The sequence below is a fragment of the Pristis pectinata genome, chromosome 9 (genome assembly GCF_009764475.1).
Source record: "Pristis pectinata isolate sPriPec2 chromosome 9, sPriPec2.1.pri, whole genome shotgun sequence".
Taxonomy (NCBI): Eukaryota; Metazoa; Chordata; class Chondrichthyes; order Rhinopristiformes; family Pristidae; genus Pristis; species Pristis pectinata.
The window spans coordinates 15,285,298-15,307,776 of NC_067413.1; the positions used below are offsets into that span (position 1 = coordinate 15,285,298).

General features: G+C 39.4%; 1 protein-coding gene across 5 annotated transcripts in view; it reads right to left on the reverse strand.

The window, feature by feature from the left end:
* arhgap28 (Rho GTPase activating protein 28) overlaps positions 1 to 22,479 on the reverse strand; it is a 182,307-nt gene that overhangs the window by 147,689 nt on the left and 12,139 nt on the right. For 3 of the 5 annotated variants that reach the window (XM_052023584.1, XM_052023583.1, XM_052023585.1), the window contains one exon: positions 3,519 to 3,628. The exons of the other annotated variants lie outside the window; for them this stretch is intronic. In XM_052023584.1, coding sequence (XP_051879544.1) covers positions 3,519 to 3,520 — 2 coding nt within the window. In that variant the 5' untranslated portion in view covers positions 3,521 to 3,628. The remainder of the gene's footprint in view (positions 1 to 3,518; positions 3,629 to 22,479) is intronic. 5 annotated transcript variants of the gene reach the window in all.

Consider the following 22,479-nt stretch of genomic DNA (forward strand, 5'->3'; position numbering starts at 1 on the left):
CCCAGCTTTGGTTCTGACCTCCTGTGTGGAGCTGGCACATTCTCCCTGTGACCACAGATTCCCCCTGGGTGCTCCAGTCTCCTACCACATCCCAAAAGATGTGCCGGTTGGTAGGTTAATTAGTTACTGTAAATTGCTGTCAATGCAGCTGGGTGGCAGAAGAAGAGGGGAGTTAATGGGCATCTCAGAGAGAATATGCAACAGGGATATAAGTGGGGTTATGGAATTGGTCCAAGAGCTGGCACAGACAAATGGGCTGAATGGCCTTCTGTATCATCAGAAAGACGAGTAAAGAAATAAAATAAAGAATTAGCAGTGACCAGTTAGACCAAATGGCCTCTTCTTGTGCTGTAAATTCTAGTTTATGTAATAGAGCACTTTTATGGCAGCAAGAAGATTGTGTTACTGGACTAGCAACCCATGGTCTGATGCTGAAACACGAGTTCAAATCCCACTATGACAGCGAAGCACACCTAAATATTGTTATCTGAATAAATCCTGGTATGACTAATAGTGAATGTTACTATAAAACCTATCCAAGGACATAAGAAATGGAAACAGGACTAGGGCATCTCATCCCTCAAGCCTGCTCCTCCATTAAATCCAACCATGCCTAATCCGATCTTGGCCTCAGCTCTACTTTGCTGCCAATTTACCCTAACCTTTGACTCCCCTACAAATCAATAATCTATCTTTGTCAGCCTTGAATATGCAGTGATTCAACCCCACAACTTTCCAGGATAGAGAATTCCAAAGGTTCACAAACTCCAGAAGAAATCCCACCTTATGACCGTTAAAATGGGAGACCTCTTATTTTGAGACTATGCTCCACAGTTTTAGATTCCCCCACAAGCAGAAGTATCATCTCAGCACCACCCTTGTCAAGCTCCCTCAGGACCTTCCAGATTTCAATAGTTTGCCTCTCATTCTTATAAACTCCAATGAGTATGGACCCAACATTTCTTCAAAAAGGCAACCCTTCATTCCTGGACTCAACCTTGTAAACTTTCTCTCAACTAACTCCAGCTCAAGCATAGCCCTCCTTAAATAAGATCAAAACTGTAGCCAATGCTCTAGATGTGGTCTCACCAAGGTCCTGTAAAAGCACCTTACTACAGGAGTTTTTTTTTTAAAAAACAGAGTATATTCATACATGGCATGTTGCCGTTGGTGACAAGCCCAGCTTTTATGGTCTATCCCCAATTACCTTGAGCTGATTGTCCTGTCACCCATTTCAGAGGAAGATTCACAATCATTACTTTGCTGTAGGTATAGAATCATATGTCGGTCAGACCAGGTAAGGATTTCCTTCTTCCTCAAAGTAAACCAGAGAGGATTTTTCCAACAGTCCATTGAAGTGATTCTGGCTTCTTATCTCTAGATTTATTTAATCAGCTAAATTTAAATACATTACCATCATCAGCAAGAGGCTTCTGAATGGCTAGCCCAGTAATAGAACCACCATGCTAACAAACCACATCACTGTCCATTCGCCTAGAACTGGCTTCATGTTGAAACTTGTCCGTAAGTATGCTTTATTTTAAATGAATTACGAGTGGCTCTAAACCAGACTTAAAATGGTCTGTTTTAAGAGCCAAAGGCTCACATGGGTCATAGGTTCATCAGTGACATGTCTGTGATGTTGGAAAGATTAAAACACACATAAACTATATCCCTAAAGTCATCAAATTTCATCAAAACAATTACAGACACGCAAAATTAGTGGAGACCATTTCTAAAGGGAATCCATCTACAGTTTCCAAATAATGTCGATTCTAAAAATATTTAGATGAATTAAATTTAAACCTATGTTTGGAGGACAGCTGTCTGTAAAAAGACAGCTGAAGTCATTCCCAACAGAGCTATTCTTGTGGATCAAGTCTCTGCTAGAGGGAACTGTCTGGATCTCTTTTAGTTTTCATTGTAAATTAACCCAATGAGAAAATATACAATCATTTTTCAGCACAAACAATGGACATCAACCCCATCACATCTGTGACCACTTCTCTGAAGTGTCATCAACTTAGTTCTATTCCCCTGGTCAGTGGCATCAACACTTTTTCCTTCCAAATACCTAACACCTTTCAATTTATGAATTACTCAAAAGGTTTTATTCAAATTTCAACATACAATGGGATCCAGCTCGGTATTTTTTTAGGTTAATTACACAGTGTTAAATGCACCTGATCAGTGCTCAGCTTGGGCTGGTTTGTTTCTGCTGCAAACTCCACGTAAACAGTACCGGGAGGTCAGGATTGAACCCAGTCACTGAGGCTGTGAGGCAGCAGTTCTACTATCTGCTCCACTGTGTCATCCCATTCCATTGGGATCAATGGAAGTGGACACCGAACAAGACGCAAAAGCCAAGTAATTCACAAGCACCAGGTTTATGCTTAGTGATACAATTATGCTGAATTCAACATCACCATTTACTGTAATAAAAGCAGCATATGACAAACATAATCGGAAGGCAGAATCTTTAGAAAGAGAAACAGAGCAAATGTTTCAGGTTCAAAGTCTTTCATCAGAACTCGGAAAGAAAGAAAACAAGTTCAATTTAAGTTGCAGAGAGGGTAGAGGAGGACAAAGGGAATATTTTAGAGAGGGCGAGGCCAGGATTGTTGTGGGGATAAACTCAAGATGAAGTCATCCACTTGATAGATTAATGAGGGTGGAGAGAGACAGAGAGAGACAGAGAGAGACAGAGAGAGAGAGAGAGAGAGAGAGAGAGAGAGAGAGAGAGAGACAGAGAGAGACAGAGAGAGACAGAGAGAGACAGAGAGAGACAGAGAGAGACAGAGAGAGACAGAGAGAGACAGAGAGAGACAGAGAGAGACAGAGAGAGACAGAGAGAGACAGAGAGAGACAGAGAGAGACAATGAACAAAGGAATATAAAAGCTGTTTACTGTGTTGGGATTCAATTAAATTTAATCACTGGATTGCAAACCTAATACCACAGTGATTATACTCTCCTAACACACTATGACAAAATTTTGTTCCGAGTCACAAGAGGAGTGAGGTCAAATTTTGCATCATGGTATGAAACAAGAGATGATAAACACTGAAGAAGGAAGCAGCAGAATGGAGAGGTTAACTTCTAGATTCCAACACTGGTAGCAACAGTATGGAGCAGAAACCCAGGCTGGAGATCTGAAATAAAAAACATAAAATGCTGATGAAACTCAACAGTTCACCCCAGTTCTGATCGCAGACCCAAAATGTTAACTGTTTCTCTTTCTATAGATGCTGCCCGATCTGTTGAGTTTTTCCAGCATTTTCTGTTTTTATTAGCTATTCATGCTGCTCTGCTTATTGTGGAACAGCTAAAGAAAAATTTCAGAGCCTCAACAAGTGTTTAGAGTTCATACAAAAGAGGGGCCTCCATGTATTGCATCTGAGGGTGGAACCATTACAAGGAATCCCAGGCAAAATCTGAATCCTGATGATGAGAATTCAAGCAATAACTCAAAGAGTACATGGATATTACGTTCAAAAAATAAAGAATCAAGCAACTCACATGGTTTCTGCACTTTAGGACACTTGTGTCACCTTCCTTGCTTTCTCCCTTTAAAGAATTAACCACCAAGTGTGAAGCTTTCTTCCAGAAAGTTGCCAGCACTCCAGTCACTGGTGTCGAGAAAAGATACGAGATGTTGACATGCGTAATTTTACAAATAACCAGGAAGTTGTTTTTTTGATTTAAAAAATTCCCCACCTTCCAACTAATAATAATTTTGGGGATATACCAGCAGATTTGTAAAGGGAAGCAAGAGCTAGTTCCTTCACAATGTAAGTATTTAACTCTATAGGACACTGAATTCTCATGAAGCAGAATTTCCCAAATCGTGCAAGAGTTCACAAGATACAAAGAGCACCAAGAATCTATGTTAGTGTCGGTTCTCTGATGTGCCCTAGTTTTACTCTGATGCTTCATGTTGCTATGGTGTCTGTCATGACCCAGCAGATCACATAAAATACAGTCTGCTCAATTTGTGCCAATTCAATGCAGGGCCAATTGGCATTTTTGTGCTGAACCCCAATTCAATGCAGTGCAGGGCAGCAGTTTTACAAAAGATGAGTAGCCGATTTGGCCATCGTCTCTCTTCCATCAAATGCTGCTCATCACAGATCAAAGAGTTAAATTTTAATTATTCCTTTACAAGTGGTATGATCAAAAGAAATAAAGGAAGTGTTACTCCACCACAATGAACAATGTCGGTACAAACTGGGGAAGCATGATCTGCAGGTTGTGCTGCAGCAATAAGGTCACTTCTTATTCCTACTGCATAGATTGGCTTGAAGTTGCAAACGTTTGCAATATCTATTCTGTCATCATCAGAACTTTTACCTATTGCCTTCCTTTCAGTGGAAAATGATTTTTATTATGGAAAAATTTCAGAATGGTGCATCTTTAAAGATAAATATTGTGATGCAATTGATAAAAGAAAACAGCATAAAGCAAGCTTCAGAGAAAAAATAGTGGAAGAGAAGATGGTTTCAGCAGAGCACCACGAGTTATGACAGTCCTGGGGATCCTGCTGTCCTAACTCTGGTTAACTAATGAACAGAAGAAAGTGAATTACAATTACAGAATTATTGTGTACGTGATCTCCATATGAACTCTTCCCAATCCCCACCATCCCAGGTGGGAGAACTTTGGGGTGCAAAGGTAAGGCATTTAAACCCGACATTTAAATTGAAGTTCTCACTTCAAATGTGAGAACCATTACTGAAGGAGTTTTAGCAGTGAGAGGGAAATAAAGTTGATGGCTTTTGATGGCTGAAGGCAGCAAGATGCACTTGTAGCCTTCTGTTGATCAGGAGGTTTCATCCCTCCCCTGAATTCTCTAGCTGGGCTGGAGGAATGCCATCTGCTTCCCAGACCAGGGACCTCTAAAAACCTACCCCACCAGCCTTCTTCACAAGCCTCTCCCCCATCCCCACATGAAACTCCCCACCCCAGCCTGAGCAAGGGACCTCTGTTTTGCAGCCTCATTCCTTCAAGATGGGGACTCTATGCTCATGCCTCAGTACCTCTCCCAGAACCTTCAGCCCACATGAATGAGGGCCGCAACCACTTGCAGTCCTTTACTTAGGGCTTCTCCTCCGTCTAAAGGCCCAATTAATCAAGGACATATCCCCCCTTCCCCCCAACCCCCTAGTCATTAATGCTATTAACCCATGTTAAAAGGGGTCTATAAACAAACACTTTAGACCCCCAGAAGTAGTTGCCTTTTAAAGTGCTTGCCTATTACAAAGTGGTAGTAAAATTAGTATTGACATTTTGAGGCCCTCAAATGCCAACATCATCAAAATCAGCTCCATTGCTTTTAGAAGATCCTTTCCTTTCAATGATTAGATCCTGAATAAATCAGTAAAGGAATGACAGAGAAACATAGAACCAAGAAAAGCACACTATTTTTCAGCAATATACAACTGACAATTGACATTACCCAGAGTGGATCACAATAATGACCATTTTGATGTTACTTTGGAAAGTTGAATGGGCAATTCCCCATGTAAAGCATCTTTGCGCAATCTCCACATCCATCACACACAAGATAATGTCATTCCCAGTCCATTGCTCTCTTTCAAGAATTGTTGAGGAACTTACATGGACCTCATAGTCCCTGGAATGACCATCATTGGGAACATTTTTCCCCCTGTTGCTGCACTGAATTGGCACTCTGGGAAGGTAGCCCCCTGTTTATCTTTGATCTTTCTATCTACACTCTAGCACACCAATGATCCTGCACCAAAAAGACTCTGGGTTTTCACACCATGCCCCCACCCAATCTCTTGCCACCTGACTCACAAAGTCTGACCTGAAATGTTAATTCAGTTTCTCTTTCTGTAGTTGCTGCCTGACTTGCTGGGCATTTCCAACACTGTCTGGTTTTTGTTTCAGATTACCAGGATCTGCAGATTTTTTCTTTGAATGAATCAATGGTCTGACATCTGTAAACATAACGGATGTGTCAAAACCAAGATGTAAGAGGTCAAAACAAATGAATATGTGAATCTCTATTAACAAACAGCACTTCCAGGTATAAGAAAGTGCATCCACATTTCTAATAGGGGTGTTGGTTCCCTACAGTATAACGTCAATAAATTTATGATTAGCAGGTCCTCCAAACCCTGCATTAAAAAGCAATAGGAAAACGTCCGTTTTGACTTGGAATGTTTCAAGTAGCTAGAATATAAAAAAGGAACCCTTTTTTTCCCCACACTTCTCACTAGTTTCACACTAAAAACTGAAAATGAATCTAAATCATCACACGTTAAAACTGCTAAAATATGACGAAAAGGGATTACCCTTGGAAACAAGCCAAATTGATTCATTTAGAAATTAGTCAGGATACAATGGCCTTTATTATAACTGCAAATTGAATTGTGCATTGCCCAGTCCTGAGCAGGTATTCAAGATGAAGTAAATGAAAAGTCATAGACAGTTGTACAGCACAGAAATGGGCCCATTTGCCCGCATTAGGATCATATCCTTTCATGCCTTGCCTATTTAAATATCTGCCTAAATGCCTCTTAAATTTGTTTCTGATTCCACCACCACCTCTGGCAGCACATCCCAGCTATCAACCACTCTCGATGGAGAGAAAAGGAAAAAGAAACAAAGCCTTGCATTAGCATAGCACCTTTCACAATTTATACCAGCACCTCCTTGCAATGATCATCATTTTAGATGCTGTTGAGGGATATTGACTAGGACAGGAAGGGAAATTCATTGCCCTTATTCAAAGTATCAGATCTTACGACGACACTAGAGACTAGCTGGGATCTGAGTTTAACATTTCATTCCCCGTCAAACGTTCCCTCACTACCAACCTAGCCTTTTCAGCTCAAGGCTTTGATATGGGACTTGGAGTCTCAATATTCTGATTCAGAGGCTGGATGCCACTCATTGATATTGGCTGTTGTTTTCCACCTTTGTATCTTTCATTACATGGGAGCAAAACAGCAACATGATGAAGAAAGATTTAATGAATCTGTCCAATTATTAAGACATTCCAAAGTACTTCAAAGCCAGTAAATTATTTTTGATCCTATTGTTCAACATGGCACCCAATCAGCACACTAGTTGTAGCAGAGAGTAAATGAAGTAAAGGACCTGCTTATTTATTTTAGAAACACTAATTGAAAAGCAAAAAACTGTGGATACTGGCAAAAAAAAAGCAGAAAACATTCGACAGGACAGGCAGCATCTATGGAAAGAGAAAAAGCATTAAGCTTTCAGGTCAGAGGGCCTTCATCAGAACTGGAAAACGAAAAAATAAACTAGTTTTAAGTAACAAAGAGGGTAGGGAAGGGATGGATGGGAGAAAAAGAATCTCTGACAGGCAAAGCCAAGGTTGCCATAGCAACACGTTATTTATGAAGCCATCTGGTCCATAGATTAGTGAAACCAGTTAGAGAGAAAACGTACAAAGGGACATGTTAAAGTTCTGAAGTTCAGGTTAGAACTGTTGCTAAACTTGAAACCAAAAGGAAGATGTGGAAATGCCCAACGCATCAGGCAGGGAGTATGGAGAGGGAAAAACTGAGGGAATGTTACATGCTCATATGTAGCTTTGATCAAGAAAGGAATAAGTATTTGGTTCACCAGAGAATCTAGTGCAGTGGGATCATCTACTAGAATACCCACAGTCTCATCCAGAAGTTGGCTTCACTGGCAGTACAGTATTCCCTAAGTGCCACACCAAAGAGTCAGCCGAGTTAATGCCATGATTGAGCAGGCTAGAACTCAACCTCCTAATGAGCCTTATGGGAAATATAATGTCCAACACCTGTCAAATTTTCCTGTGCCCTTTATTGCCGACCTAAAGTTGGTAAATGCATTAGAATTTGCATCATTTGTGTACAACGTTCATTTTGTTGTAGATGCAGTTCTAACTATTTTATGCAAAGATAATGTACTTCTTGGATTCAACAATAATGACACACTAAAAGGAAGCAATAAATAATGTTTTCTTGATTGATTAAATCGGGAGCCAGATGCTTTCAACAGATTAAAGCTCGCTGCTTTTGAATAAACCTCACCCAGTTATGGTCTATAACTTCTAGTTGATGGAGCAGTTGAAGTTTGTCAAAATATAATTGTGCACAGTCTCTTAGTGAAACTGTGTGGTTTAAACATCAAAGGGAGTCTAAGAATGCCACGGTTTATGAGGGATTAACACCTGCTCTGAACTGTAGCCAGATTTTAACATTATAAAGTTGATTGAAACTATGAGTTTAGCTCACTCCACATCAGCCGCTAGTGAGAATATAGGGGATAAAACTGACGCAATGTCTTCACTGCATTCTTCACCTTCACTCATTTAGCTGGACTCCTCCAAGGCAACAGTAGTGGAATTATATTTGGTCTTACTCTCTGGACAATGGAAAGGTTTACCAGGCTTTGTAGTCCCAATTCCTATCTGGTGTAAAATGAGCAGGTGTACGAATTGGTTGAGAACCAGACAGAGATTGCCTTTGACACCCTCGAGATCAAATCATCGGCATCAGCAAGATATCAGATGCATTGCAAGTACCCATCGAAACTCAGCAGTAGGCAGAAAGGAAAAGAGGAAAGAAGATAATAGGCTATCTTTATCAGCTTATCTGAAAAGATAGCTCCCTCCACCCAAAATGACCTGATACCCTAGACGTCATCTCCTAATCTGACCTGCCATTTCAATCCCAAATTATAGCTAGCCTCAATGAAATGGTAAGACCCTCAGAAGTACTGAGGAACAGGGGAATCTTAATATACACCTCCAAGGATCTGTGGAGGCAGTAGCACAAGTAGACACAGTGGTTAACGAATGCATGCAGGATATTTGCCTTCATAAATTGGGACATAGAAATACAAGAGCAGGGAGGTTATGGTACAAAGTAGAAGGGCTACACTGGAGTGCTGTGTGCAGTTCTGGTTGTCACACCATAATAAGGATGTATTGGTATATTATTGTCACTTGTACCAAGGTACAGTGAAAAACTTGTCTTGCATACTGTTCATACAGCACAATTCATTACACAGTGCATTGAGGTAGTACAGGGTGAAAACAATAACAAAATACAGAGTAAAGTGTCACAGCTACAGGGAAGTGCATTGCAGGTAGACAATAAGGTGCAAGGTCAAACAAGGTAGATTGTGAGGTCAAGAGTCCATCTCATCATATAAGGGAACTGTTCAATAGTCTTATCACCGTGGGATAGAAGCTGTCCTTGAGCCTGGTGATGTGTGTCCTCAGGCTCCTGTATCTTCTGCCCAATGGGAGAGGGGAGAAGAGAGAATGACCCGGGTGGGTGGGGTCTTTGATTATGCTGGCTGCTTCACCAAGGCAGTGAGAGGTATAGATAGAGTCCATGGATGGGAGGCTAGTTTCCATGATGTGCTGGGTTGTGTCCACAACTCTGCAGTTTCTTGCGGTCCCAGGCAGAGCAGTTGCCGTACCAAGCCGTGATGCACCCGGATGGAATGCTTTCCATGGCGAGTGCCCCAGAGAGGATGCAGAGGAGATTCGCCAAGATGTTGCCTGGGAAGGAGTGTTTCAGCTATGAGGAGAGATTACATAGGCTGGGTTTGTCTTCTTTGGAGTGGAGAAGACCAAGACGGGACCCAATTGAGGTATACAAAATTATGAGAGGCATAGACAGGGTAAGCAGTGAGAATATTTTCCCCTTAGCAGAAGTGTCTGAGGTTTTAGGAGATTTATAGGGAATTTGGGGAAGAATTTTTTCACCCAGAAATTTGGAACGCACTGCCCGAGGGAGTGGTGGAAGCAGAGGCCCTCACAACGTTTAAGTAGTATTTGGATGCACACTTGAAATGCTAAGGCATAGAAGGCCATAGAATTAGTATAAATACTGTAAGTATTCGAAGGCCAGCATGGCCATGGTAGACCAAAGGGTCTAGTTCCGTGCTGTATGTCTATATGACATGCAACGTTAATGTCACCCAAAGCATGTTCCCTCTATACAAATTCTAATTCATCTAGATCCATTCCCCCTTGTCCCAACCCATGCAAGATCCCACATCTATTATTCGGCTGTGTTTCTCTGTGAAGGTGCAAAAACTTTACAATCCCAACCTTGCCCCACCAAGTCATCCAATTTTTGAAACTCACCCTCTGCCCCATGCATTTGCTCAGAGGTTCTCTCTTTTGAGGTTCAAATCTACTAAGTATTCCTCATTCCTTCTGGTCAGTCATGGTCATGAGTACACTAACTTTCACCCATCTTGTCAATAGCCTTTGAAATTCCCTTCTCAACCCTCTTGCCTTGCTCTGCTTCCGCCGTCAGAATCCCTTCTCTTCAATTTATTCCTGTTCATCTTCCCCAACAATGCCCATTCTGAAAACTAACAGCAAAACCCTTGAATTATAAAGGCATCATTGTTGCCATCTGCTCTGTTCATTCAGGGGGGATGTTAAAGATTCCAAGGCAATATTTGAGAAAAAAAAAGATCTTCCAGTTTTCTTGCCTCCTGGTCAAATAGTTCAATGAACAACACCAGGGAGGGATGAATTAGTTATTTATTGTCTTTTACTAGTTCCCTTGGGAACATTACCCGTATATAATAGAGATGAGAGACAAGAGGAAGTGGGAATGGCAGGCACCGTTTCCTGAGGGGCTTTAGTGAAGTAGTTGAGTGTTTACAAGAAAACAGTTCTCATGTGCTCTTCTGATGCTTTAAATTTCAAAACTTGTCATGGTGGGTATGAATCTATAACCTCTGCATTGCTGGTCCAAAACCACAAGTCAACTGTTTCCTCTGCTGTTTGCAAATAAATTGGCTGCTAAATAACCACACTCTTAATTTTATATCCAGCACTAGTATAGTAATATCCTAAGCAAATCAAAAATTACATGGTGTAACAGAAACAGTAATAACAAGGTAAGCTTTAACGAGGACTTAAGAGGAGGTGAAAAGTTGAGAGTAGGAGGCATTTAGGAAAGGAATTCCAGAGAGTGGAATCTAGATAGTGAAGGCACAAGAGTTAATGGTTGGAGAAAGAGCATGTAGAAGAGGTCAGAGTGAGGGAGATAGACATTATAGTGATTGTATGCAAGTACAGAAGTGAAGGGAGGTTAGAGAGGGTGGAATTACACCATTGAACACACAGATGCAAATATTATAGTTGGGATACTGGGTAACTAGGAAATCGAGTATATCAGTATGGGTAGGGATGGAATGGGATCAGGGTGACTCACTGTAGAACAGCACAGCTTTGGATGAATTAGTTTATCTGTGGTGGAAAATTGTAGAGTAGCCAGAAAACCAGTGAGATAAATCATTGGCCTTCATAGGAATTCATTGTTCAAAAGCTGTGAGAGATTTTAGTATGACAAAGTACAAGATAAAAATTCAATCATGCTATAACATTGTGAATAAAGTTGCAAGCCAACTCTAATAACATCATCATTAGTTCACTATGTCTCCTTCAGTTCAGGAGATGCTTTAAAACCCCTCACTGACTCATTTTCTTCACATCAGAAACAAATTTTACTCAAGCCTCTGATGATGGGTCAAGTCTGAGTCTATTCTGATCTCAAAGGGAACTACACTGTTACCTTTTCAGAAAGAGGACTATACATTTTGCAGATGTTAACAAATTTGTTAAATTCTTATATTGGAGAGGTTGGGGAAGGTATTAGTAAATCAAGGGAATGGAGGGATATGGATGATACACAGGAGGAGGACATTTAGTATAAATTGGCTTCAAGATTGACACAACATTGTGGGCCAAATAGCCTTCCCATGCTGTACTGTTCTATGTTTAAAATTACACAAAAATTACAACTGGAAGTGTAACCCATACAGCCCAGTCAATCTGTGTGGGTGCTTATTGTCCATGTGATTCTAACACCAATCCCTCTTTCTTTGATCAAAACAGAGTTTGGATGTGGGGTCGAGAGGGAGCGGCCAGGGAAGGAACAGGTAATCAACAACTAATCCACAACAGTATTAGTTATGTATGGACTAAGAAATAAGTGGATTCATGATCTTCTCATCTCAAATTTTCTTCCATTTTTAAAAGTGTAGATCGAGGAAATAAAAATGGCAACGTGCAATTTTGTGAAATTGGGCTGGCGTCAGCAAGCTCCGGTCCACCACATGACAGGCAGTGAACTTTAATAGTAGCATTCTCATTTTAGCATTAGAGACGATTGTCCCATTTAATTTCCAGATTTGTAAGATATCAGCAATAGGAAGTGTGAACTTTCACTACCCTTATTCCAGAATGACAATCTGATTTTTAAACCAAAATATGGATGCACTCACGATTTGGCTTATCACTATACTTTGCAAATGGCATAAACAGTGAGCTATGACAACCCAAGATCGGATGTTTAAAAAATATGCGCATATTTCCCGAAATTATTCCTCTGTCGATAGTGCTGAACATGCTACAGAGAAATCAATGGTATGAGTTAATTTTATAGTCAGAGTAGAATGCGCTGTTGCAACTATGAAGTGTATTTAGCACTACACATAGAGGAATAATATCTCGACTATTGCATTTCAAACACTTGACCAAGTCTTCACAGGCAGGGATATATTTGAATTACTCCATTATGTATTATGATGCCATATAATTTGTTTCTTTATACAGTGTGCCCTTAAAGTTCACTGTGAACATCTCAGTTAGATCATTGAAAGCAAAATCTTGCCACATGGACAAGGACTTAAAAGTGGCTGTCACCGTGATTGAATTGACAACCAAAATGGTGACATCTGTAGTGTTTATCTATGAGATATTAGTAATGAGTTGGATTTACATTCAAATGAGGGAGATTAAAAAGCTTTTTTAGTATCTGTTGTGTCATGATAGTGTGTTGCTCAACTGCTCTATCACATGACTTGTATTGGTTATGCAGAGATGACTATACTGTTACTATAAGCACACAGAATATAATGTCTTTTTTAATATATCCAATGCAACCAACATTGTTTTGCAGCAAAATAAGCAATCAATAAAATTCACGGCAACAGCAAATTTTAAATGACACACGCTACATATGTCAAGGGACTGCAACTTGTGATCCCAGGCATAACCTCTTAACACAAAGTTTTTCTGGAAAGCTTCCTTTCTCTCAAGATAAACAAATTCCACAATCCAGATACCAGCACTAAATTCCACAGCACTAAATACATCCTTTTATTCCATTGTACAAAATATCTGGCATTCCCAGCACTGCAGGATTTTTAATTACCTTGGGGTTTTTTAAAAAAAAATGCAATACATAACTAAGTGCAACCATTCCACTGCCAAACTTTAGTCAGGGACATGGAAATGATTGATTGGTCTAATCGCTTTGCTGTAAGTGTTTGGTATTGGTTTTATTTACAGCCTCTGAACGGCTGATTAAGTGAGCCGGAATGTAGTCTTTTGAAACCCTGACCCAAAACAAAACATTTCTGGGAGATTAGCTGCGTATTTATTGAAATTCAACCCTGCAATCATCTGCATCTCTGATAACTTAAAATCATCTATTTAAACTCAAAAATTCAATGATTAAAAGATTTAAAACAGGCAGCTTTAAATTTTAAGCAACGGCATGAAAATCAATACTTTTAAACACTCCCAAAGATATTATTTATTGCAAAATCAATATCACTAAAACAAATTATCTGGGTCATAAGTAAACTGCTATTTGTAGAACACTGTTGTGTAAAAGTTGCTACAAAAGCTACCCTTTGAGAGTACTCACTGATGGCAAAATATTTTGGGAAGGCATTATGCAAGTACAGGTCTTTTCACATGTCCTGTGCCAATGTTAGTGGGAATCCAGCTATCTGTTTCTTTAAAGAATTTCTTTAAGATGTTAAATTCATTATGAATGACAGCCTTTAACACTCAGTTTTCTCCCCTCACCTCCTGAGATGCTGACACTTCCGGAGTGCATCGCCATAGGTGATGGTCACTCTTCAGTATCTCACCCAAGCACTGTAACCAGGTATCTTCACCTGGTTGGGCCACCACAGTTGAAATTAACTGCCTATCCTTACCCATTCACTACACGAGGCATATTTTTTAATTGTTGATGGGGAGATGGAAACTTAACAGGATACAGTGGTTGGTAAGTTATTGAATCAGCAACCAGAGACAGGAACTAAAATCCCACCATGTAGTTGGGGTGCTTAAATTTGATAAAAGTGACCAGGAGCCTACTGGGTTGTTGTAGAAGAAAGAAGTTCCCATGTAGTATGGGAAAGGAAATCTCCCATCTTTGACCAATAACTAGTTCTGATGACTATCAATCTTTGCCTTGAACGTACTCAATGACTCCATCTTCACAGCTCTGAGGCAGGGAATTCCAAAGAGTTACAGTTCTCTAAAATGAAATTCCTACTCATCTCCATCTTAAATGGCTAATTCCTTATTCTGATACACCCACCAGGAGAAACACATCCTCAGTGTCCATCCCTCCCAAAATATCACATTCCAGCCCATCCCCCGGGTTAATATGTTCATTCCTACAAACCACAAAACGAGTTCCCTCTCTCCACTTTTAGTAACTGTTCTTTCCTATCAGCCTTGTGCGCTTTTGATGCCATTCATTACAATACTGTGGAGGTATGGTTACCATATTGAGTGATTTTTGTGTAGTTTCTGACTTATGGACAAAATCAACTTATAGACATCTGTATAAACAGAACGTGTTTATTATCCAGGGATGACCTGTGCGTTTCATTCTTCTAAACTCCAATGAGTAAAGCCCAACCTGCTTAACCCCTCTTCATTATGTCAAGCCCTTCATCCCAAGAATATTCGACTGAATATATCCCCCTTTAAATACAGACCAAAACTGCATGCAGTACTCCAGATGCAGTCTCACCAGCATCCTATTAAGTTGCATCAAAACTTCTATGCTTTTATATTCCATACCTTTGCAATAAAGACCAACATTTCCATTAGCCTTCTTAACTACTTGCTATACCTGCATGCCAATCCTTTGCGTTTCATGCACTAGAACCCTCAAGGTCCCCTTGTACAACTGTACGTTGACTCTGGCAAGTCAACAGGGCTTAGCAAAATACACTGGCCTTGACCAATGGCACCCATACTGTGTGAATGAATAAGTTATAAGAACCTCATCCATTTTCCTCCTTTGTTAGGCCTAGCCTTTATGCAACAGAGATCAAGTAATCGGCCAGAGACTGATCAAACCTGAGACTTTCTTTGTCATGTTGGCTCAGACTCACACATCACATCAGTCAACTGGCCATTTGAGGGCAACTCCCATTAATTATTTCAATCCTGACCTAAGCAAAGAAAGTTCTCTCAAGTCCATACAGTTTTTGATGTTTTAGGACATGGAAATGCTTGCCATTTAAATGCCAATATTCTAAGTTGTGGATAAGAAGGATTTTCAATATAGAAAATTAATAGTTTCAGAAGAAACTGTGGCCTCCAACAGACATGTACACTTTGGTAGGGATCATGTCATTTCAAATGAAAGAAAACAGAACCTGAGGGAAATGCCAGAGGATTATAGCTGATCAAATGGAAAGGAACTCTCGGCAAAGGTGTTGAGGATCCTCTGGGAAATAAGGACAGACCATTATAGTCTCGCTCAACTGATTGAGACATGATGTAATTCTGCTTAACAGGTTCCCATTTTTCACAAAAGGTAGATGACAGGTTTTCTCTTTTTTCTTGACCCAGTGTGACACATATATTTCAAGGCTGTCTTGTGCCCATTTTCTCCAGTGAATAGCCTATAAAAATATCTGGATTCTCGATGTCTTCACTATGGATGATTAATAAAAGTCCACAATTACTTCTTTTCAAGTTTGAGGCCACGGAAGAGGTCCAGTTAATAAATCTGCTGAAGCCAGACCTACAACGATGGTAGCATTAAGTTATTGGTTCATTTGTTGCTTTGCATAGGTTAAGCTGCAATGTACCAAACCTGTGCAGGCTTGGTTGAAGCATCCATAACAAACAGACAAACTTTTCAATGCACAGATTTGCAAGTGGCTGCAGAGGGTTGTAGACTCAGCCAGCTTCATCATGGGCACAACCCTCCCCACCATGGAGGACATCTTCAAGAGGCGACATCCATCGCTGAGGATCCTCACCATCCGGGACATGCCCTCTTCTCGTTATTACCATCAGGGAGGTGGTACAGGAGCCCGAAGACCCACACTCAATGATACAGAAACAGCTTCTTCTCCTCCACCATCAGATTTCTGAATGGTCCATGAACACTACCTCTATATTCCTTTTTATTTTGCACAATTTATCTTTGTAATTTATAGTAATTTTATGTCTTTGCACTGCACTGCTGCCACAAAACAACAAATTCCACATCATCTAAGTCAGTGATAATAAATCTGATTCTGAGTGTTCCAGATGAAAGAGCTCTGAGTAGCTCTTGACTGAGGATTGGAACACCAAAATGAACACCACCTTTAACTCCTAAATTATTGTATTGCAATTATCATTTGTATAATATAATTAAACTCATCAGAAACTAATCTTGAACCAAAAATAGAAACATTCTCTGCTGTAGAAACACAAGTCAAGCATTACAGAATAGGACCTTACCAAGACATGGCTAGATCTTACATAATGAACCTCTCCCTTTGCATAATTCTTCTAACAATAAACTGAAATGGAAACTAATTGACAAAATAGATTCCATATGACTGACAAAATTCCAGAACACAGGATGACAGCCCATCCAACTTTGTTAAAAAGATATTTCCTGCAGTATCTTCAGGTGATGGTTTCCAATTATCAAAGGATACAAGCTTTTGCTCTAAATATTTGGAAGATATTTGAATAGCTGTCAAACACCAGCCCGTAAAAAGCTAGCCCCTTATAAACAGTGTACATTTGAAAATAGTTTCAGCAAAATCTTGTATCCAAACCTACTGTTTTAAAGGGAAGTAAATAAGCTTTTTTTTTGTTACTGATCTTTTGAAACATCTTTTAATAGTCTCAAACTTGAAAAGAACAAAGAGTTATGAATATGCCCAGACTTGGCTACAGCTATTTCTAACATTACTTCAACTGTACTGTTAACGGGGAAAAAAAATAAAATTAAGCCAAAGTGACAGTCTGACAGTGATTGGCTTAGAATTATTGACGGGAGAAGGAGAAGAATGCCAACTAGCATTAAGAGCATTAAAATGGTATGATAATGGCAGATATACATAACTTCAAACAAAATCATGTTAATATGAAAAGCAGGAGGTGTGGCGTGTACTATTTAGGAATTAGATTCAGAGTCACACAGAACAGAAATAGCCCCTTCAGTCCACCTTGCTTGCACCAACCTACAAACACATTTTACATTAATCCCATTTTATTCACCCCACTTTTCCATCAGCTCAGATTTTACCACTGACCTACACACTAAGGGCAATTTACAGAGGCCAATTAACCTACCAACACACAGATGTTTGGGTTGTGGGAGGAAAGTGAAGCACCTAGAGGAAACCCACACAGTCACAGGGAGAATGGTGCTGACTATGTGGAGTTTGCACAGAGGTCAAAATTAACCCCACTATCACTGTGAGTTGTACCACTAGCTGCCCATAAAATGTGTATGAGATATATTTACCTGAGACAACATTTCCCCCCACATATTTCGTTTCCACAAGTCTATGTTTTTGTGCTTTTGTGTACCTGTGTATGTGAGCATGCATTATTATAGGCAATCACGTGTGCACAAGTGTGTTGTTATTTCATCAGAAGTAGTCAAGGGGAAGGAGCATAGTTAGAATGTTTAATTACCAGCTCTGTCCTGGAGTTGAGGAGGGGGGAGGGAGAGAGGAGTTGATGATGGAAATCAATGCTCAGTTATCAAAGAGTTAAATTGGTCCTGGGGTTAATTATTACCAAGAGAGAATTTCACTCAATTGCAAACTCCATTGCCCTCTTGTTATCTCAAAAAGGTCATGGTGTTAGTTCAGATCAACAAAACACAAGGAAATAAAGAATTCCTTTCTCTGTTGCAAGACCTCAGTCATAAAGCAAGACATCAGGTGTGCAATGGATGCTCTTAAACAGAGATTTACACATGCATTAAAATACCTTTTAAACTAATTTAAATAAAACTATTTTACTCCTGATGAAAAAGAGTTTGCCTTGTCAAATATGATGATTTTTTACTTTGAGAACTGGTGTCAGAATTAAGCAAATATGGACAAATAAATTTAAACTTTGACAGAATAAAATCTCACCATAGATCAGAAAAATGAGCTTGGAGGTTGCTGTGTCACAATCATGTTGCACTGATATCTTGCCCCTTGCTCTTAATGCCTGGAAGACCAGGAACAATGCCAATTCAGGCTAGGGATTTACATACCCGAGCGCTTAGATTCTGATACACCCAAAAATCCCAGTCATTGATAACAAGTACCAATTAAACAAAACAGTAACCTCACACAAAATATTCACTGTTTGCACATTTACAGGTTTTGAAAAGCAAAGAGAATAAAATTATAAATATTAACACATATAAACAGAATGATACAAACTTGTTTGCAATTTCCTCTCTCACATCATAGCTCTGAGCTATTTGGTCACCTGCAGAAAGCTGTCAAGTCCTGCTGGAGATACTCATCACTACCCTTGCAGATTGCTTCCCAATTATTGAATGTTTTTTTCAGTGAGCAGTTCCTTTAATCAAAGCTAAATGATCTGGCCTTCTTCATAATAGATGGAGGGACTGGCCAAACCAGCAACCCAGGGTGATCAAAGGGCCACAGCCAGATGTTTCCAATCAGCTACGCATGCTGAACCCACCAGGGGAGTCAGCATGAACGAAGGAAACATGAGAAGCCAACTCTGATTTCAACCATAACAACAAACACGGTCACATACCAGATGCTCCAGTTTGATTTAACAACACAGGAAAAACACATCAGCCATCTAAACTAACATTTGGTTTGTGTCTGCAGCATTGACTCACATAGATCTCCTCAAATTCCCTTATTTGCAATCTAAAAATCAATACTTGTATCTTTATGTAAAATCAACAGGAATGTGACTCAACAAGATTTCTTCACATCAACATGTTCCCTCACTTCTCCACCAAGAGTTGTCTAGCACCCAAATTGCCTCATTATCTTTTAATGGGCTTCACTCACTGAATTATTGAAGTTCAGTTAATGGGGGGCCAGGCTCACAGTTCATTATAATGTAGCAAGGCTGGATAATAATTTATAAAAAGTGCAAAAGAAATTCTTGAGGAACACAATTAAAATGCAGGGAGGCAATGTTAAATGTATGTTGAATCTTGATGAGAACACATTTAGAATACTTCAAAGACTTCTGGTAACTAGATGCTTATAGTGTGACAGGAGCACTGGAGAAGGTGCAATTACATTCATGAGGTCGATACCAAATCTGTGAGGTTTTACCAATCAGGAAAAGCTGAGAAAGGCTCAGGGTATTTTATTTAGAAAATAACCCCGTAGGTTCCTTTAAAATTATGAAGGTGTGCAGAATGGGAGGACAAGTAAGTTGGCCTAGATTCTGTGATCAGCAGTGAAATGATGTTTGCCACTGACCATGAAGAAAGCCATTTCTGAAGCTCGAGAGATCCCTTTGGCTGGGTTTCCTCTTTGTTCATACTAATTATTGTCAGTCATCTGTTCAAAAGGATCCCAGCCACCCAGAACTGCTGTTGTCAGCAAGCAGCCAATCACATTGATAGTTCTCAGACAGCAAATCAGGAAGAACAAGAGTTTGAACTTTTACAGCATGAGAAATGAAGATCAAAACAAGCTGATATAAAAAAACTTTAAAAAATAAATAACATTTATTTTATAATTCATTATATTTTGTAGTAGATGGGAATTAAAATCCACATTCAAGAAGACTAATTTTAAGTGAGCCAGAATGCTTACTCAGAAGTAATGAAGGAAGAAGTGATGTCATTGAACGGGAGAAGGTGCAAAAGAGATCGAGGAGGATATTACTGGGACTGAAAGGTGTGGGTTATAAACGAGAGCCTGGATAGCTTAGGACTTCTTTCCCCTGGAGCACAGGGGGTTGAGGGGTGATCTTATAGAGGTTTATAAAATCATGAGGGGGCATAGATAAGGTGAACAGCCACTGACTTTGTTCCCCAGGGTAGGGGAGTCCAAAACTAGAGGGCATAATATTAAAGTGAGAGGGGAAGATACAAGGGAGAACTTCCCCCCCCCCCCCCCCACCACACACACAGAGCATGGTAAGTATATGGAACAAGGTGCCAGAGGAAGTGATAAGAGGCAGGTTCAATTATGACATTTAAAAGGCATTTGGACAGTCACATAGATAGGAAAAGTCGAGAGAGATATGGGCCAAACACAGGCAACTGCAACTAGCTCAGTTAGGCAATTTGGCCGGCACAGACGAGTTGGGCTGAATGGCCTGTTTCTGTGCTGTATAGCTCTATGACATGAGGCTCCTTTGAAAACATTACTGACAGCTTATGCAATACACCATAATATTGCTAGTTTATTTTACCATGCATACCTTGAGTTTTCACCAGCTCACCAATTTCTCAAGATATCTCTATAGAAGACAGCAAAACAACTCTGGAGGCACAGGGGAGCACCGACCGCAACATCTGGGCTTCTGTATTTAACTGCAGCTGTGCATATTCCAGAAGTTGATCTCAAGTTTCATTGTGCAAAGAAAGTGAACAGAGTTTTGCCACCATTACAGCCACAAAACATGAGCAGTTCTGTTTCCACATGGGAGAGGACAAAATTAGAAGCCATATATACCAGATAATCACTAATAAACCCAACAAGAAATTCAGGAGAAACTTTGTTTAGTCAGAATGTGGAATTCACTCGCCAATGAGAAGTGGAATCAAGTAATGTGTATATTTTTTTGAGAAACTAGATTAAAACATAAGGAAGAAAGTAAAACTTGCTGATATTGATGAGATGCAGTAAGGTGAAAGAAGTCTTTCAAGGAGTATAAATACTCCCAAAAGAACTATTGGGCCAAATGACCAATAAATACCATGAGACTGTTTTTGTGTTAGTATAGCCAAATGGCAAGGATTGGTCAGTGAATTTAAATTTTCATGGAAAAGTAGAAAGCAGATCAGCTGTCAGTTTACATCCTGCATGATTTCATCAATACAATTAAAAATCAGACGGGGTATACAATGCAAGTTTGATTTGCTGACACCCACTTTAGCCATTGTCAGAGCTGATGTTATCAAGAACTGTTTACAATTGATCTTAGAAATGATACAAAGAAGAACGCCTGCAAAAAGCAATTGGAGGAATCTACAAAAACAGAGCCTAGTAACCTTTCACCATGTTACCCACCTCTCCCAAAAGATGCCATTATAAGGCTTAAGAAAATTCAGTTTCAATCTTTATCAATAAAAATCAATATTTATTTGACATTAATTTTGATTATATTGTTTTGAATTTTAAAGTTTGCACAAAGAGTGGCAAAGAATTTATCAATGACTGTATGCCATCAAAAGATTTATATAATCACCTGACAAAATACAATAAATATGCTTAAATCAAATAAATGGTTCCTGTTCTAATTCACTGAGTTCACTTGGCAGTAACCTTACATTCATAAGGAAAAGAATTGATAAATAAAAGAGGTCTCAGGTCTTTTGTTTAGTCATTAGAGTACATACATTAATAAATTCACATTACTAATTATGAAAATATATTTGCAATGTGCAAAATCAACATTTACTAATAAAAATATAATCCTGGCAAGCCTACTTATTATATGAATATAATTTCACTGGCTTCAGTAGTCCCCTGTTCCTTCATCTGAGTGAATTATGTAAGTTTAGCAAGTATGACAATGCTATTTAAAAATGAAGAGGGCCTTACAAGTTGCTGCATGAAAATTGACTGGTGTATTTTGCAACATTACTGCAATGTATGTGCCTTATTTAATGCTGATTATGGATAAGCATAACCACTTTTAAGACTGCACCATTTTAAGTACTGTATTACAGAACTAACTACCATCCGTTTTGTCACATTAAATGTTTTGTGTGGCAAATTCCAAAAGTTGTCTTCCTCTGTAGAGAAACTTACAGAAAGCAATACTGCTCTCTTATTCAACAATGTGCCCTTTTTATTAATTTGAATTACTATTTTCCAAAATCTTTCAATATTCTAGTGGCAAAGTGAGTAACAGATCTCCCAGGTTTAATAAAAAGTCATATATTTCCTAACCTCAGGACTTCACAAAGCCTTCTAAAGCCAATTAAGTACTTATAAAATGTAGGAAACATGCTAACAGGACGGAGTATAGGATGTCTTCCATTGTAGCAATATGTTAATGATCAATCAATCTATTTTAGGCTTTGGTTGAGCAATAAATATTGGTCAGAGCTCCAGGGATGTTTCCTATGATCTGCTAGGGGATTTTCTTTCGGATTTAATATCATATCACTCAGTACTGCTCTGGAGTATCAGCCTGGAATTTGCACTCAGGTTGTTAGACTGGGGCTAGGAACTCAGATCAACATAA